The 19,677-nt window shown below is 40.6% G+C and overlaps 1 protein-coding gene across 2 annotated transcripts in view; it reads left to right on the top strand.

Annotated features, from left to right (window-relative positions):
• The window catches only part of LOC137344693 (chemokine-like protein TAFA-5), a 266,481-nt gene extending 247,037 nt beyond the window's left edge, over positions 1-19,444 (top strand). Inside the window, exons 4-5 of one of the 2 annotated variants that reach the window (XR_010968439.1) lie at positions 12,201-12,417; positions 18,292-19,444. Coding sequence is in view for 1 of the 2 variants with exons in the window: in XM_068007830.1 (XP_067863931.1) it covers positions 18,292-18,300 (9 nt within the window). In the remaining variant the exon portion in view is untranslated. The remainder of the gene's footprint in view (positions 1-12,200; positions 12,418-18,291) is intronic. The other variant, XM_068007830.1, reaches the window with a different exon arrangement.
• Positions 19,445-19,677: the final 233 nt, after the last annotated feature.

The following is a 19,677-nucleotide window of genomic DNA, read 5'->3' as shown; positions in this document are numbered from 1 at the left end:
GAAAACCAAGACCATTCTCTGTTGAATTCTGCACTTGTACCTTTTGCACTTTGAATTTGCATTTGGCCCTAAATTTTAATTTATTGAAGAAAACTCAATGTATAATCCTTCTGGAAGATGGGTAGAAAATTTATAAATACACAGCAATCACAAATACTATACTTTGAGAAGGGAAATATTGGTTGGGCTTGCATTATATCCATATATATGTTGAGATATGAAAGCACTGTGAAGATTCATCAACCAGCGATGAATTCATCAATGTATTTCAATAGTGTTCACAGTAGTACAGCAATATTCTCAACATTGGTACATTTGTCTTTTTGTCTAATTAAATAATTCTGTTGCAGTACCTGCAAAGAACCTAAACTATCTAACATACAGCAACATAGGTCACCAAATATAAATTGGAGAGCAAGAAGTATATAACTTGAAATGTTGAATTGAAAAGTACATTAACATTAGCATCGATACGTGGCCATGTCCTTCGAATAGCCTTAGTGAAATGTTGACTAAATAGCCTAAGAAATGATTCAATAGCATAAAAATTCCAATTGGACCACTCCCAGGGTGGGCTGGTGCACAGCAGGACAGCTGTCTGACCTCTTGTGCACCTCTCTTCTCATTTCATGAACTTTTGCTTTTGTTGCTCGTTATGTATATGAGCTGAGTTCTTGCCCATGCAGTGAGGTACCTGTATGGGGCTCCCACGCATATAGTGAAATGTGGAAGTACTGCTGCAGCTACTTAAAAGAGCTGCAGCAGTGACGTTATGAATGTTAGCATAGAAATTCCACTGCCACTGTCCCCACCATGATCCTCCCAAATCCCAAGGATGGAATCATTGACATAATAGGGCCTACAGGAGTATTTGCCCCGCGGACCACCTGGAATTTTAGGGGCACCCTGATGCTCCAAGCAGGGGGCGTCACAGGCTGATCTGGTTGAGGACTCCATGTGTGTCCAACTTCCTCTTTCATCGCTCTCTTGCTGTTTCAAAAGGCAATTGATCCCTCTATTGAAGTCATTTGAAGTCAGCGTAGGGAGGCCCATGTCCAGCCCAGTGCAGTAAGTATGCCAGCTTCCTGCAGGGGCACATACTGCTGGTTGTAACAGGTACATATCTGGCGGGATTTCCAGGGCAGCCTGGGAATCCCCTGACACACCACCAAAACTGATTTCAAGGCAGAATGAGTGCGGGGATTGGGGGTGGGGTGGGGGGGAGAAGTGCCTGCCACCCTCCATCGGAATTTACCATTACAGCAATTAAGGGGTGGAAACCTGGTGGAAATAAGTTATGCTGCAATTTCTGGCACCTGCACTCCCAGGTTGCCTGATTTCCTCCTCAAAAAGTAGTGGAAGTGCTAGGCTTTTTTTGGTTGCGATACTGTACTCCCAGACATTATTATACAATTCATACAAAAATTAAAATTACAGAGTAGGACAAACAATGAAGCTGATTGCAGAGTGTTACCCATATATAAAGAGTTTCAAACCATAGGGTTGTGAATACAGTGGGATAAGGGATTTGGGATTGTAATAGTGCTGTGTATTTTCAGAATCTTTAATCATTTGTTTGCATTTTGCGCTGAGAATTTTTTAGGTTTGAAATTTGTAAGCTGGCGAGATTAAATTAAACAGCTCAGTATGTTACAGATCCAGTTGTGCATGATCAGTAGAAAAAGTTTCCCCTCATGATATGCAAAATAAAAGAAATTTTTTGAAGTTCAAATCAATAAATCATCTGAATTAGACTCCCATTTCATACATCTATAGGCAGTGAATTGACTGATATTTTAGATGATGCCTATGCTAGCCAAGAAGGAGATGAAAGTAGAAATGTTGAGGGAGGAGGTGACTTTAACTGCCACTGGCAGTGCCATCCATAGGGTAGAGGTTAGCTGCAGGTCTCCTTGCAGCAGATGGCACAACTTCACAACTGCCTCCTTGCTAAATTAGAGCCTGCAGAAGTAGTTTTCCTTTGTCAATGCCAGGTAGGTGTGCCAGGGCCTGCTTATATGGTTGGTGACTTAATAACAAGTACAGGCAGCCCATCTCTGCTGCCAGTTCATCTCCCTGGTAACCTTCTCTAATATTCATTACCTTCAAGCATGAAATATGATGATAAGGGCACTTTAAAAGCAATCCCCATATTTTGCACTAAAATGTCTATTTTTTAAAAAAATGACAAGTGTTAATGTTGCAAACCTTCTATGCTCATTTTTAATGGGCAGACTTAGCACTGGGACATGGAGAATAAAGAACTGCATCATCATTTTCTTACTAGCATGGAATATTAATTAAAATGAGGCTCCCAAACACCCTATGCGAGAAAAAACAACACCGGCTCGAAACCAAGAACAGAAGATAGCTTGGTGCATAAAATGAACAGGGAGCCGATAAGTTCAATAAGACATGATTTCATGGTCCCATTAGCCAAGTTACTGTCAGCGGAATAGTTTCTGCTAAATGGAATTTCTTCTCTAAACATATGTTTGAATGTTCCTCCTCTCTGAGTTTTATCTATTCAATGCTTTTGTCCCAAGTCGTGTGGATCTTTACCATTTCTGCGCATGTGAGATACATTTCCTAATTACAAAAATGAAAGAAAACAAATGTCTGCTACATTAAATCTGATGCTAATTCATGACCAAGAGATGACAAATAATTAAGTGGCTTAATTGAATTGATATCTTTAACCATGTTATTCCAAAACAATGCTAGGTGCAAGATTAAAGGAGAATATGTTTGGTGGTAAGACCCCCACCATGGAGCCTCCTAGAGTGAAATGTGGGTTGCTGAATCGATTTTCTTGTGTTGCAGTCCTTCTGACCCACATTCCAATATAGCAAGCCTCCATATTAGGGCCCTCACCTCATAAAGTTACTCTTTAAAAGTGAAGTCACAGGTTGTGCTCTGCTTGTCATTTGAAGTAGTAGCTGTTGTGCTCCTCCTTGTCTGCCCCATTTCATTTTTCCCTTTTTCTGAGTTCCTCATACCCTTGGACCTTAAGATAATTATCAATAGTGCAACAAAATGGAAACATAAAAAGCTCTGGGAAAAAAAAATATGCACTCTATTTTTTAAGAATCTTGAATAATCTTTTCATCCATTAATAGACATTCTTGATGTATTGGAAATCATATAGAACTGGGCCATCATGCAAATTTTTTGCCCAGTTATTCTGTAAGATATAATAATCTACCTACAGATAGAAAAGAGAAACTTGTATTTATATGGCACTTTAACAAATTGCTTAGAAACATAAAGGGCTAGAAACTGGGATGTTTAGCGCCCGTTATTTCAGTGCTACGCGGCCTCCCGGAGTGCCAAGATGGCGTCTTGGATGTGCACGCACGTTTCTAGCGTGACGTGCGCCAGACGCCATCTTGGTAAAGGTAGTAGCGCATATGCGAATTACGAACACCGACAGCATGTAAAGTAAGGAGAAAATGTATACAATCAGTGTGCAACGCTGATTTAAAGTGAGAGACACCACTTTGGGACTTAACACTCCACTCTACGCACTGTCTTAACTGCGTCCATCTGAACATGTTTTAGAGTGCCTGGAGGACCCCCACCCCCGACCAGCACTGTTTAAAGGGACCATGCAGGATTTACAGGCTAGTTGCTGAATTATTGCTTCTAGCTGCTGATGCATTTGTAACTGTTTTTAGAGGTCTCGTATACTTGAATACTAGGATGAGGGGACATAGCCTAACATTGAAGACGTGCAGGAGTGAAGGTGGAAATGCTTCTACACGCAAAGGGTGGGAGAAGTTTGGAAGGCTGTTCTGCAAATGGCAGTTGATGCTAGCTCACTTGTGATTGTTAAATCTTGAGATTAATAGATTTCTGTGAACCAAGGGTATTAAGGGATATGGGGCTAAGGCGGGTATATCGAATTAGGTCACAGGTCAACCATGATCTCATTGAATGGTGGAACAGGCTTGAGGGGCTAAATGCCACTGCCACTTGCTGCTCCTGTTATGCGCCACCTTCTCCTGCAAGAATGCGGGACGTGTGTCTGGGTGATGTGCCTGTCATTGTTGAATAGCTGTCAGTGTATGTGTGGCCTGTGAGTTGTGGGTGGGTGGCTTGCAACAGTGGTAATGTGTAAGGGTGAGAGGAGGCATCCGACTCAACTCTTCCAGTCGGATGCCTCCTCTCACCCTTACACATTACCACTGTTGCAAGCCACCCACCCACAACTCACAGGCCACACACACACTGACAGCTATTCAACAACGACAGGCACATCAACCAAACACACGTCCCGCTTTCTTGCAGGAGAAGGTGGCGCATAACAGGAGCAGCAAGTGGCAGTGGCATGATGGAAAGAGTTTGTTGCTATGTGGGGGATGGGGGTGTAGTGCATGGAGCAGTGGATGCGGCTAGTGGTGCAGTTGGTGGGAGATGCTACTTGACAGTTGACCTCACTAACCTTGACCACTCGTGTCAAAGCATTGAACTTTTTCCTGCACTGCATCCATGTTCGTGGTGCTATGTGCCTGGCATTGACTGCGTTCCCCGCTGCCTCCCACTGCCTTTTGAACATATGTCTGGAGGGCCTCTTGCCACCACCCCCCCCCAACCGCAGATATAGGATGTCCCTCCTTCTGTCCACCTCTTGCACCAAGGCCTCTAGTGCATCAGCAGATTACCTTGGTGCACGCACTCTCGCAGGCCTGGTACTAACTCAGATCGGCAGATTGGTGAGGTCTGGCATGCAGATTGGAGGATGTGGGATTTAGTAGTGCGCAACCTTTAGTCAATGTTTTACCATAACTCATCAGTTTGTAAACATGGGACCTGCATCTATGTTTTACATGTGCGATGTCTGATTTCCGTTCAGACTCCATGCAGACAGCAGACTGTTACTTTTAGCAAATAACAGGTGCCACCTACCTTTAAGAGATTTTGGTCGCCTGTCAGAGAGACCCTCTCCCTTTAAGAGATTCGGGCTCCCCCTGCTGGTGGAAAATGCGCATGTCCTTGAATCCTTGTGTCAGGCCTCGTTTTTAACGCTGCTTGCAGGTAAGTGTTCAGGTCGGACGAATGCCTCGTCCTGCCTGTGCTGGAAGCACCGGGCGCAGGTTATTCGCGGATCGTGATACCCACGCCCGTTTTCAGGGGTTAACCAAATTAACCCCCAAAGAGTCTGAAATTCTGGTCAGAGAGTGGATGGATCATCCGGCACTGGCCAGAATTTGGGATATAATCCAGTTCCTCCAGGATCCCGGATTCCATCCCATTTCTTGTAAATGATCATTTTTGGAAGGGGGAGAAGATAATTTCTCTGCCTGCGCCCCTACCTCAAGCGAGTGCCCAGGCTACCCTGGGAATTCGATCTATTCTACCTCACATGGCCTCAACAGAATGAATAGGTGATTGAAGGAAAGGGCGATATAGGGATTTGGGAATATGACGGGCACATGGTATTAGGACTACTGCTCGTATGAAGGATAAACACTGACTGAGCCAAAAGTCCTGCTTCATGTTGTAATTTCTAAGCAATTCCATGGAACTCTCACCAGCTGAGTTCTGCTGATAGCTTATGAAAGGTGTCAATTCTTTAGCAGGCAAAGGTAATCGATTCCAGAGGCTATGGGCCACTCCACCTTACAAAGGCAGATGTTACTGAAGTGCCCACTGCTGGCCTGCTTGAAACAGGCAAATTACCCTATCCCCACAGCTTCAAAAAAGCTTACACAGTCCCAAAAAAGCTGATAACTTAAATAACTCAAAAACAACCCTGAATATAGACCTAAGGCCAGGGCCATTGCTTTACAATGGCTAAATAAGTAAAATTCTGTTGTCTTACGTGGAATTCCAGGATTTTTGCCATATTTCACAATCCATTTTCTAAGTGTTATTGAGCACAGATCACTGAAAGTTTACGATTAATGCAGAAAAGCCGCAGCCAAAACAAACTGGGTATTTGGGTGGTATTAATAGAACTACTCAGTACAAATCAAAGGACACCATTCTGACATTAGACAGGTCATTGGTTAGACCACATCTGGAGTCCTGCAACCAGTTTTGGTCCTCTCACATGGTGGGTGACATAGTGGCCTTGGAAAAGACACAGAGGAGAGTGAGAAAAACGATTTCTATCTTAAAGAAATGTAGTTACTCAGATAGGCTTAAAGAGCTGGTTCAATTTACTTTAGAGCAGCGTAGACAAGGTAAAGGCATATAAAATAATGAAAGGCTGCATTGCATGCATATTGATAGATTATTTCAGATTGAAAGATTGTGGCAGACCAGGGGATAGGCATTAAAACTACGCAAAAGTAGGAATAGGCTAAATGTCAGGCGGTTCTTCTTTCCCCAGAGAGTAGTGAGCCTCTGGAATGTGTTGTGCCTTGTGCAGCATGTGTGGACTTTGCATTCTTTCAAAGGGGAGCTGGTCCGGTTCTTGGCTGGGGCAGCGATCACATCATATAAAAGGTAACTGGATTAACAGTTAATGTATGCATGGTCAATGTGATCTCCTGGACTGGTTACGATCGCCTGAGGGGGTTTTCCAGAGGTTTTTGTCCCCTTATTGACCCTTTTTTTTCTCTTTTGCTTCTTCCAGGAGATTACATGGTGGGGGGGGGGGTGCGGGCGGGTGTGTGCAGTGGGAGGGGGCGTTGGTAGGAAGTGTTTAGTCATGATACTCCAGGAATCATGAGCATGGGCCAGGCTTGATGGACCAGCTGGTCTTTTCTTGCCCGTCATTTTCATATGTTCGGAAAAACTGAAACCTAATTACCTTGCTTTTAACATGAAAAGAAGAGGTTATAATGAGAATGTAGTGGGACATGATCTTGTCATAATTTAACCTGCAGGTATACCCAAAATATACATCACTTATATTGCAAGAAAAAACTTAAGTATACAAAACTACAATTTTCACAGTGGTGGATCTATAAATTTGTTAAGAGGGACCTGAGCACATAAGATACAAAGTTTACTTCCTAGAGGGACATGCTTTCCTCTCCCCCAGCAAATATTGATTCTTGATGCTTTTTTGTCGTATTTTTCAGTATGTTGGACTGTGCTGTGATTCAGCCTTTGAAGCCAAAAAATATTTATTCTGAAAGGGTTACAGATGATTTAAATATTAAAATAAAGTAGTTGTTAAAAATCACAATTGTTTCTTGATTTTTATGCCATGAGAAGGTAGTACATAGTGAGTGTAACACAGCCGGCCTGTAGCAGTAACACATGGCCTTCCACAGATTACAGGAAGACGTGAGAGTCAAATGTGCAGGAATTCCCCAGTCAATGCCTCATGAGACATATAAACCTAACAGCACTTTTCACATTTTCTTTCCCATATTATCCCAAGTATTTGCATTTGGAACATTCATTGCAATTATTTTCACCCACTATGGTCCATTTTTTGGACAAAAGTTTTAATCACTGATTATTGTTGGGTCACTTCCTGCTTTTCTTACTCTCTTCTCAAATTCCTTTTATGCGCGTGCAGAGAATTAGAATGCTGCATTTGCTCCACACGGTTAGTTTGCATTTCTTATTTTGAAAACATTTACTGTTTTCAATTTTAACACGGTATGTTTTAATAGGCAGGCACTCTACCAGGATTAGCAAACTAATGAACTGTTATAATGCCTTCTAAAATACTTTTTGTACAGAGCTTACAAATTCAAAAGGAAGAATTTTAATTGCCTTCGTAGTCTGGTCAGGCAGGACCAGCATGGCATCCATGCACAAATTTTTGAATTTTGCTGATTTCTGCATGTGGAAAATCTCCACAAATTTTCAGCATTTGTAGAATTCTTTGGATCTGTGTGTGCACAAAACTCTGCACAGGCATGCATGAAAATGCTGATTTCCATCAGCAGATGCTGACGGCTGGGGAAACCCTGACAGTTGGGGGGAAGCTCTGACAGTTGGCATGTACTATTGTTGTTAGTCTACTTTCCGAACTCCAATTTAGCATGTGATGGCAAGGTATCTGCTGCAGATTTTATATGTTGGGATATGCAATAAGGGTCACTATAAAGTGATCAATCCATTCGCTAATGAATGGAAATACATTCAAATATAATCCGTGTGAAGATGACTACAATATTCCCTCACTTAAGTCCTTAATCAGAAATAGAATTTTAAGATGAGAGGCATTTTCTTGAAGCTCAAAGTGATGAAGCAGATGATAGACTGATTAAATACAATATATCTGTGGTATCTAGCAGGCAACCCACATTCTACATCCAATTTCAACAATACACTACAAAGCTGTTGTTACTCCTGCTACCACTACATGTTAGCACACCATTGCTCCAAAGTCACACTTGTGTGAATAATTGAAGCATTTTCCATTGAGGTTATTCTGAATAAGGAACAAAGGTACGTTTTACTTATTTTGTACAATGGTGAGCTTAAAATCAGCAACAAAACTGAACTGATTTGGGATGTAGAACAAATTGGATTTAATTAAAGGAGAATTCTCTAATATAAACAGGGATTGCACCAAAATCCCGGTGTAACGACTGGTGTCCCAGTCAATATCTCTCTATCAAACAACACCAAAAAAATGATCAACTGGTGCTTCACCCTCATTGGGCCAGAAATCGCGAAGAGCAGCGAGGCAATGCTCACCACTGCTCCTGCAAATTTAATTAACGAAAATAGTTGCTTGAATTTGAACTTAAAACAAAATGTGCGCTATCAACCCAGCCTCTGAGCAGCGTGAGTTACCGTGCGGCTGGAAACGTCTGTGAGGACAAGACACGCCCGCAAAATCTGTCAGGAAGAGAAGTCATGCCCACAGATTCAGGCTGCATTGCTCAAGCAGGCAAGCAGACTTCATTCATTTAAAGTTAGTATTCTGTATGTCATTGTAAATAAAAAGTTTTTTTATATAAAAAGCCAAAGAAATAATTGAATTAAATTAAAGAGAAAGAGGGGAAAAATAATTTTAAAATTTTTAATTTTTTTAATGATCACAAACTATTAAAATAAGGAGTAATATGAGACTCCGCATTTTTAAAAGTTAATTTTTAGTTGTTTGGCAGTCATTAAGACTAACTGCGCTTTTAAAACTTAATTTAGACCTGGTATTTTTAAGCGTACCTGTTTGGTGGTGTAATTAGTTACTTTCCAGCTGGGCAGATAAGCAAGTTGGCATTTTTTCAATGATTTCTCTGATTGCAACATGCGATGTCCCTTTAATTCAAAGCTGTCATATCGCCGATGAACCACTAGGAGCAAGTTCACAATTTTCACGATTTCCACGTTTCACTGCGCATGTGCAAATGCAGGAACTTGCTCCTTCAATTCACCACTAAAAACGGAGAGTGCTGTTGAGCTCCACTGTTACTTCGGGAGTGATTTCTGTCCCACTGTTTGCTGGACCGTACTGTGCATAAAATGGCTGAATCAGTTGCATACATAGCAAATGTTAGAAAGAAAGCCATGCATTTATATATAGCATCTTTTACAATCTCAGGACGTCCCAATGTGTTTTACAGCCAATGAAGTACTTTTGAAGTGTAGTCACTGTTGCAATGCAGGAAATGCGGAAGCCAATTTGTGCACAGCAAGGTCCCACAAACTGCAATGCGATAATATGATAATCTGTTTCTTTTTTTAGTGATGTTGGTTGAGGGATAAATATTGGCTAAGACACCGGGGATAACTCCCCTGCTCATCTTCAAAATAGCTCCGTTGGATCTTTTACGTCCACCTGAGAGGTGTCCGAAAGACGCATTAAAGTGTTACTACACTTTAAAGTAACTTATTGTGTATGAAATATTTTTGAGATAAGGCAATACATAAATGCAAGTCTTTCTTTTTATTTCTCATACCTTAGACTGCAGTCCACATTAATCATCATGACATCTAAAAACTTAAAGATAAGTGATAAGAAAACACTACATTCATAACAAGCACAGGTAAGGAACAGCCTGGTGCAGTTATAGCTGACAGATACGTAATTATCTTAATTCCTACAGAAGTTCTGCAGATTGATAAACTCTATCCACCTGAGCTGACACTTACACATCTATATAAAGTACAATATGAGTACAAAGTATTAAAGAATTGCCTATAACATAAAATAAGGGGTAATCACTTGCATAAAATTTGTTTATCTGTGAGTGCACCAAGAAGATCCATTAATGCTACTTAGTATTTCCTAGATCAATTTTCAACATCAGGTATTGCTGTACTATGAGAAAAGCTAGCTTCACTTACGTTATCATTGTGCCGCAACAGCTCTCCTCACTGATAACAGTGCTTGTATGCATAAAATAGCTTAGAGCATGAACGAATGTACAGTATTTTTAATTTGTGCACTGGGAGCAATTAAGAGGTGAAGCCTGTCATAATTTCTTTACAGATTGAAAAGATGAGAGCTCATGCCTTAATTTCCATAGAGACTGGAAAGACCATATGCTGATACAGATTTCACAACACTTTATTGTAAATGGTCATATAATGGGGATTTTTGTTCTGCCTCTAATCTAGGACAGGCTTCATTTTAATATTCTCCACAGCCCTTTATTCTCTTCATCGGCAAATTTGAGTACAGCGCAGGAAATTATGGCTAATACAAACATGTTAAATACATTTAGCATTAGCCCAAATCGTATAGCTGACCGTTCAGATAGACCATATTGCATCATCTTGATAATACACATTCACAGGTCTATTTTATCGCGTTTCACTTTGTTTAATTTGGTTTAGTATATCACATAATTCATTGATCTCTAATATATCCCTTAATATTAGAGACCATATAATCTCTAATATAATGAAAGATTATATGATCTCTCATTGTATTAGAGATAATATAATGAGATTATACACCTAAATTACACCTGTTTATGCACAAAGCATAAAGTGCTCAAATGTCTACTGTGGCCATAGACGGTAGGGATTAATTCCTTGCTTCAGTGCACATGGCACAAGGTATGAGAATTAGGAACACCCTTCTGATCAACCTGCAAATGAAGCTTTTCTAGATAATCCATACCAATAATTGATATTTCCCCAATGCTACTTTTCAAAAGTTCTGTCACACGGGTGATAAATGGGAGTCATTTCTAAAATCGGTTGAGGTGGTTAGCTTGAGATATCTTGGAGCTAGGGGCACTTGCACTCATTCAACATTCAGTCGAGACTGTGATATCTTGTGGGACAAGCCTTAGTTATCAATTTTTTTCTGCTACTAGGATCATGTGTTTCTAGTCACCATGCTTTATAATATCATTTGTGGAACAATAGTAAAAAATGAATGGAACAAAAACCCTAAGTTGATATAGAGACAAATCATGTTGGCAAAGAATCTGTTGGGAATACAGAATTTATTGATCAGATAAACATTTCTTTTTAATTCATATTAAACTTTCAAATAGAATAATAAAAAGCTAAATAGAGGAAATGATTATTAATGAACACAATAAAGTAGTTTAGATGCAATGGTTTTTAAAAGAATTAATTGTGTGAGAAAGGTTCTGGTTGATGACAAATCTATGGGTGATTATATTAAATTATATATTCAGTCAATAGGATGCATTAGATATTTTGTTGAAATGTAATTGTGAGATTAAAATGGCATTTTATAAAAATTACTTCAACTGCGTTCTAATGTTTTAAAAGCTTGCAGACTAACTTCCCACTTTCATTTTTGCCACATAAAAATCGGAAACTATAGGCAAAATTTATTTCAACGAAGATCTATATAATTTTATGCAACACAGTTTAATGACAACACCAAAATCTGCAAAATTCGAGTTGAGAATGTGGTGGTTACAGGATTTAAAAAAGTGCAACAATGCTTTTTAAAAGGAAATAATTTGTATTACTTCACTCAATGACACTTGACTCAGGCAGTGGCAATCAGATATATATGCAGGAAATAGGATGCTGGGTCAGCTTAGAGTAAACAGTGAAGAAACAAAAATGATGGATGGAAACTTGAACTTTGGTGGGGTGTGTAAAACAGGTCGTGGCAGATCAAGGGAAAAGGAAATCAGGCGGGGTGTATAACAGGCGGCTAATCCACCCCCACCCGATTTACATCACTAATCAAAGTCGAAAGTTCCGCCTGATGTTTTGACTGTTAGGCCTCCTTCTGGTAGAACCTGTGATTTAAAAAAAAGAGAAGTGAGAAAGGTTATTTCCTCAAATTCTGGCTAAAGAAGGCCTAATGACCAAAATGTAATTATTTCTTTCCATATTAGGTGGCATAACAACAGGGTGAAGCTGGAGGCAACTGTAGCAAGAATAGATGTCTCACGAATTTGACCCTGGTGGTTGCTGGGAGCACAGGAATACTTGGGGTACCAACAGGCAAGTCACAGATTTCCCATAGCCTCCAACACCGCTCAACAAATGATGGTTAAGTCTGCAGTTGAAAACCTTCATGCAAAGGACAGGATTCCACAGGCAGGATAAATGGTGTGTAAAGCTTCATTGACAGTATTGCATACAGATTCTTTTGGATGGACGTGAAGAGTTCATCCATAGTAGTAAAAGCTCTTGTGTTCTTCACATGGAACAGGAGATGTGTTTTAGATGCTAACAATGAGTTGCTTCTGTCATAATTGTATAGAGGACTGACCGTCTGCTCACAATGTCCTTCGTTCGTTTTTATTATCCAGAACTCCCTCTATTGCCATTAGGCAGTCACATTATCAAACTACACATTTCAAATTCCACAGCTTCATATGTGAATATAAAGAAAGTGCTTTAAAACACAGGAGGGGAGACTTTCCTGAATCTGCACCCAGGTGCACTTGATCACTTAGGTGCAGTGAATCTCAGAAAATCGGGAGGGTTGGAGTGCACACTGTAAAGAAACAAGTACAATTTTCCTCCATTCAATTCAATTAAGGAGTATCATACAGGTTCCTTTGGAGGTGTGCGCTGCAACCGGCCCAGTTTTCTGATATTTGCTGCACTTAGGTGATCCAGTGCACCTGGGCACTGACCCAGGAAAAACTCCCCTAAAATCTCAGCTGAAAATCTTGCCCATTTCCTATGAATTTAAAACTTGCTAAATTCTGCAACTACGTGGTAGCTGGATACTTTAGATCATGAAAAAAAATCATTGCTATTCTTAACTTAAGCTTGTTATGGATTGATAGATCACATTTATTTTACCCAAGCTAGATGTAAGTATTTTCTTACATTGGGGGTAGTACTACCTTTGGGAGATGGTGTAAAATAGGCGATATTGAATTGGCACCTATTATATGCCCCACCACATTATCCCATCCATTGACTTCAATGGAAAGGGAAATGGGGCGTGGTGTATAACAGGCAGCTAATTCAATATCACCCATTTTACAAGTTTGCCCAAAGTTAAAAATACCCTCATTATTTCATACTTTGTCTTTTAGTTCTCTCCTCCCCCACAACATACAAACACAGGGATCAAAGTGCACTGGATGGATCTGATCTGCCATTATATTTCTTACAGGAAGAGTACTATATCTTGTCAAACTGGTCTCACTCTTGAGAAATGGCGGCAGTTATTTTTACTTTAACATTTTTAAATTATTTAAATGGCTGTCCCCTTTTTTGAGGAGAAAGAGGTTTATTACAAATTGTATATGCGGCTGAAATCTGTGGAGTGGGGACAATGCAAGCTCTGAACAAGTGTAACTGCATAGATGGGAGGGGCTGAGCTGCAGAGTAACTGCAAGTCTTGTTTCTTTCCTTCCACCAATGTTTTCAAAGGGCTTTAGTTTGTCCCAACGTCTGCTCTTAATTTTAAAGGATTATCCAATGGAATGAAAGTGACACCAGTTTCTCCTTCTCCTGCTTGTATACCTCTTTATGTGGAGCAATCTTAAGAAAGGTTTTCATATTTCTTTTAAATAATGTACGGTTGTTCACATGTCAAGGCTTCAGGTTTTTGTTTTACCTGTCAACGCGCCTTCAAATTTATTTTATGTATTGACAGCGGAGGAAGCTGTATGTGCTGTACCTGTGTGAGAGAGCGAGTGTCACAGTTAGAACCTCTGTGATTAACTGAGAATAGTTCAAAATGTAAACTATCCACAGTACACTGAACCTCTAAACGATGTAAGTGTTAAAAAGACCTCCCCCTCCCGAATTGCATGTCCTCCATGTACTTTATTTCTGCTGCCCATTCAAACTAAGATTTCCTCTTAAACAAAAAACCCCCACCATGCTGAAGGTTTCACCCAATCCCTGTGTGGAAGCAACTCGCCTTCACTCAGCCCCAGAAGTTAGTGGCTGAGATAGTACACTTGCAGGAGCAATTTCATGCCCCAATACACCGATGCCTTTTTTGTGCCTTATTTCATTGTGACAGTCATTTTGTAATTAATGCTCTGAGTTGTTTGAATGCAAAGATTTGGGGGTAGATTTTAGTCTGCACTGCCTGGCTGTAAAATATCACCTGGATGGAATGCAGAAAGGAGAACCAGGTGGATAAGATCACAGGCCTGTAACAGAAACTACCGAGTTAAAACCGTGTTGTCCAGTAAAAACAGGTATGGCTACGTTGACACCATTTTAGCCACATGCACTAATTTTAGTAGGAAACACCTTACGTACACTCACACAATGCAGGTAAATGTGCTTCACGTGTGTATATTTACTTAACAAACAGCTACCGCATTCTGTAACAAAGCACTCACAAGGATCAAAAAAACCTCTCTCTGCTTTCTGCGTTACCATTTTAGCAACCTAGGCACAAAAAGATGAAAGTACACATGCACATGCAGTGAAAATTTGAGTATAGAGGTCACATGCCCAACGACGGTGTCTATTACTCAATTTTTTATTTAGTAATCAGAAATGCAATTAGCCACATCTGGATTCCCAATTAGCCACATGTGGCTAGTGGCTAACATATTGGAAAACACTGATTTAAAATAATTGAAAAACTTCATTACAAACGTGTGAGAGCCCCCTACCCAGTTTTCCTGTCTAAGCTTCACCCGGGTGACACATTACACCCAGGTGGTAAAGATGCAAATCTACCTGCTTATATTTTACATTTTTGTAACCTGTGTGGCACTGAATATTCCTCTCAGGTATCTTTTCAATAATGCTTAAATTGTATTTGTAATGTCAGAATGATTGTTCTCCCTATATGGGTTATACACATTTTCCTCTCTTTCTTTTGATCAATTTTATCCCGTCCTCTTCCTTTCCTGAAGTCATTTGACTCCTCATTGAGGTCTAGTTCCATGGGCACAGGAAACTCTCCCAAGTATGCTGCCCAAATGCCTATTCTTCATGTGTGAGCCTGGACACTGAATATCAGTATGTTATTCTACCCCAGGGAACCTCACAGTTGAGCCCAATTCTGCCCCGATCCATGGTCCACATGTGCACAGTTCCAGCTCAGATCGCTAGCCCAGTGGCATTAAAGCCAATTGTAATGTCCCTATAATTCAATCACCCCAGCTGAGATCACCGAACTCAGCAGCAACTAAAGATCGGGCCTGGGCCTTCCTGGTGAATATTATATTGTGTAATCACCCTATTTAGCCAGTGTTTTCCAGCGTGTGATATCTGAATTTAATTATAATGCACAGAAAAGATCATTGTAATCCATCTGACAATTCCCAACTCAAAATAATATTGAAGGGCTTTTTCCTGGGTTTCCCTAGAATTTTATTCCAGATTAGTGACAACCTTTACCAATGGGGCAAATTTTGACTATTTTTATGGGTTCGATTTTAACTCCTGGGCGGGACTGCGACAAAGCTCATGGCATGCCCATCGGGGATTGGCAGCAGGCAGGCTCGGCCGATTTTCACAGCCGGGTCTCATTAGCATGTCACGTGCCAACTTCCCGACCAAAATGGCCAAAGTGGCTGCCCAGCCGTTAAAAGCAGGAGGTCCCTGCCAGGGACCCAGGGGAACAGACCCTGGCACAAGGTAAGCGCTTCACCTGGCTCACAAGAAACTAAAACAAATTAAAAACTTACCTTGCTGGGCCTCTTCTGGCCCTGGCTGCTGTTCACTGTAGGTAAGGCACCACTGTTCTGCTGCTCAGGCCTCAGATTAAAATGGACAATGCTGTCATCGGAGCCCGATTTGCATATTTAAAACATAAGAACATAAGAACATAAGAAATTGGAGCAGGAGTAGGCCAATCGGCCCCTCGAGCCTGCTCCGCCATTCAATAAGATCATGGCTGATCTGATCCCAACCACAAAACCCCTGTGGCTTGGGGCTGGTGTCCTTGCCGCTTGCAATTTAAAATTGTAGTCGGCAGATCGGAGCAGGAAAGTGACCCCGCTCTATTTAAACTGCTCCAAACGCATCTGGTTGCTATCAGGCGGGGGGTGTTAAAATCGACCCCTATATGTTCGCATGTGGTTGATTTGCCATTAGCCTGTGAATGTCTTAACTTTCCTGCGAGCCATTTGAAAATACCAAACTTGCAAAAAAAAAACACATTACCATGGGAAATGAAGAGAGTTGCAAACAAAGTTAAGAAAATCGATAAGAACCTGTGCCCCAGTACCTGTTTAATGGCCGCTCGTGAAGTGAGTGCCTTTTAAGTTACCAAATAAAGTGTCCCCTCCAATGATGTAACTTTCCTCACTGTTGTAGGGAGCTTACGCTCACCACGAAATACCACACTGAGTCCGGACAGGCCTTCAATCATAGAGCTTTATTCAAGCATATGCAAGGGAGTACATGGTGGACCACAGCCGCAACGTCTCAAAGATCACATACAGCAGTACAGCTTTTATACAGTCGTACAAACAGCTTTAGCGCCTATTACCCAATACTTGCGGTGGAGCCGCGTTCATCGGTTACCAAGGCAGGATGTATGGTTGTGCTGTCAGTCACTCAACCGTCAGGCCCGCCCTATGAGTCACGCTTATGTCCCATCCATTACCATTACAGATTCTAGCACGTATGCTTGAGCAGATGTTATCTCAACTGTCCCAGCCTCACGGTCTCGTTTCTGTTTTCCCCCGGTTGTTATCCCTCTTATCCAGCCCTCAGTCGCCACTGTCTCTGTACATTGTTCCTGTTAGCAGTTGCTACTTTTAAAATGGTGACACTATGCTTCAGTCTGCTTTAGTCAAGCTTCCCATCATGCCTTGCGTTTGCACTAGTTGGCTCATAGCGAACATAATTAGCATACATTTAAAATTCTAGAGAGCTTACATATTTTATATCAATATTAGTATCGCAAGGCCCATTAATTCGCCGCAACACTCACTATATAAGAATGTTAAATCCTTAGTTACCTGCAGCCTATGTTGCCCAGTTATTAACAGGGAATTACTATTATCAGTTTTAATTAATGTTGCGCATACAGCATACGCAAATGCAATCGGAAGAGCACTCCAATTCACATTAAGGTGATTGGAAAGGGGCATCTTTACAGTTTTAATGAGTTGGTGATAAGATCTTGTCATAAAATACTCTGAACTCACACTTCAGGATGTAAAGATATTAATTTTCAGGATAGGTTGAAGTATAATTGAGAGATATCTCACATTGGGAAATGGTACAGTTCACATTGGAGTCTGTCACCGTCCCCCCCGTTCCCCCCCCCACTCCCCGCCTTGAGCGACAATACATTTCCATGTAGTACTCCATCGAAAATCAGCATTAAAAATTGATCAAACTGTTACCTAACTACAATAAGTGGACTTAAGTGGCAGAGAGTGTCAACTCAAATCCATAACCTTCTAGATTAGAGGCAGGCACCATCCAGCTTCTGCTAGCTTCTACCCTACATGAGTCTTTTAAGACATTTCTAAATGACACATCAGCATGCTGGGTAAATATAATTATATCTTGAAACATTTTTGCAGGTATCTTAATTTTCAAATAATTTACACCAAAGCCACGTCTGTTGCTGTTTTTTTGACAGCTCTCCTAGTGGCTGTGAACTTCTTCACTGTATGTCGCCGTAGTTAAATTAAATAGCAAAACAATCTTTTTTGGTGGCTGAAGCGGAGGGGTCTATTTTACAATCATCTGAGCCACTGTGGATATGAAACTGTAATGGGGTTGCAACATGTTTCTATCAAATACCAATATTTGAACCTTTGTAAAAGTTTAATAAAAACAGATGCTGGAAAACACATGGGGAATGTATTTAATAGAAGTACAGTGTTCAATTCTGATTCTCCTTATGTTTGGCAGCTGGTTGCATCTAATTCAGTGCTCAGTGATAACTCATCTTTTTCTGTTTTGACTTAGGCATGAAAGGACAATGTGTTTATTCTCCCTTGCTGTGGTCTGAAATTAAAATTAAGTTCTCGAGGGAAATACAAAGTGCCATTTACTCACAAGTTATTTCTCATTGGTTTACAGGTTTCCTGACACATGCATCAAAGGAGAGATCCTTACCTGGGCAGCTTATTCTGTGTGTGCCACTTACCTCAAAAAAAAATGATTTTGCTGCTGTGAGTCTCCATCTGTTGTCTGTCACTCTGTACGTTCATGCTACACTGTGGGATCAATGTTTTCTCCAGCATGGGACTAAGCCTGACATGCCCAGCTGTTAAGTACACAAGCCTAGGAGATGCAGATGCCTGAGCCCCGCAGGAGCTGAGGCAACTTCTCCCTTTATGGGCCTAATGCTGTCCAATGACTATTCCTTTCTGGCGAAAGCTGTCTTGCAGATGGTCCAATTATTTCCACTTCGGGTCCCTTCATAAAGACTAAACTTTTTTCAAGTCAAACAACAAGGAAAACTTGAAATATTAATTTAGTGAAAAAAAACATCAGCATGATGAGAATTCATCCACCTTTTCCTCCAAGACTTCGAACTAATGACCAAAGAATGGAAGACCTGTGCAGCCAATGAAGAAAACGGTATTGTTCAACAATCCTTTAATAATTATTATTGCTTGGAGTTATCATTAAAAGGTCTAAGGACTGCAGCACCTCTGGAGGAAAAGGAAATGATTTTCAAATGATGGAGATACAATTATACTGATGTAGCTAATATTTCATTCTTAATGAAGATGTTGAAGCTGGGAATAGGAATGGCTTAATTACCCTAAAGAACTAAATAGCACATGAACGAAAAACAATGATGACGGAATTGCACTGGCATAGAAGGACCTCTCGTGCTCTGAGGCATGTGCTCATGCATTTTTGTAACATCCTGTGGGTTTCGTGCTCTAACTTGTTCTATCATACTACTGCAGAGCATTAGACGAGCTCTTGTCTGTTTGTTCAGGCCTGTGATCTATTAGACACATTGCAGAATCCAGTAACTTGAGAGTACTTCAAAAATGGCATTTTTCAATTTTGAATGTGGCATTCAAAAAAAGTTATCATTCAGTGTGTTTAGAGAAAGAACCCTAATTTGTAAACCTCTAACAGATTTTGTATGTTGTATCTTTGTAGGAAACCTATTTAACTGTGTACGTGCTCATCATGTAAGGCCTGCAATGCCATGATGGAAAGCTGTGATGTGAATAGAGTACATCTCATGCTGCCAAATAAAGCTGTTACTTTACTGAATAAACACCTAGCAGAGGAATTATTGCCTCTTTGTCAAATGAAAGCAGCCAAAGAATGAGACCTTGCCATAAAAATGAACTTCCATAAGTCTTCCTCTGGTTCTGCTTACTCAAGTAAAAAATACAGGTGTTGGTATTAGGAAGATAAGAAAGATTTTCCACCTCATGCCATTAAGTGCATAATTTCATGAAAATAAGCAATTCTTTAATGTAATTTCTACATTTT

This window comes from Heptranchias perlo, chromosome 27 (genome assembly GCF_035084215.1).
Source record: "Heptranchias perlo isolate sHepPer1 chromosome 27, sHepPer1.hap1, whole genome shotgun sequence".
Taxonomy (NCBI): Eukaryota; Metazoa; Chordata; class Chondrichthyes; order Hexanchiformes; family Hexanchidae; genus Heptranchias; species Heptranchias perlo.
This window is presented reverse-complemented; position numbering and strand designations above follow the sequence as displayed.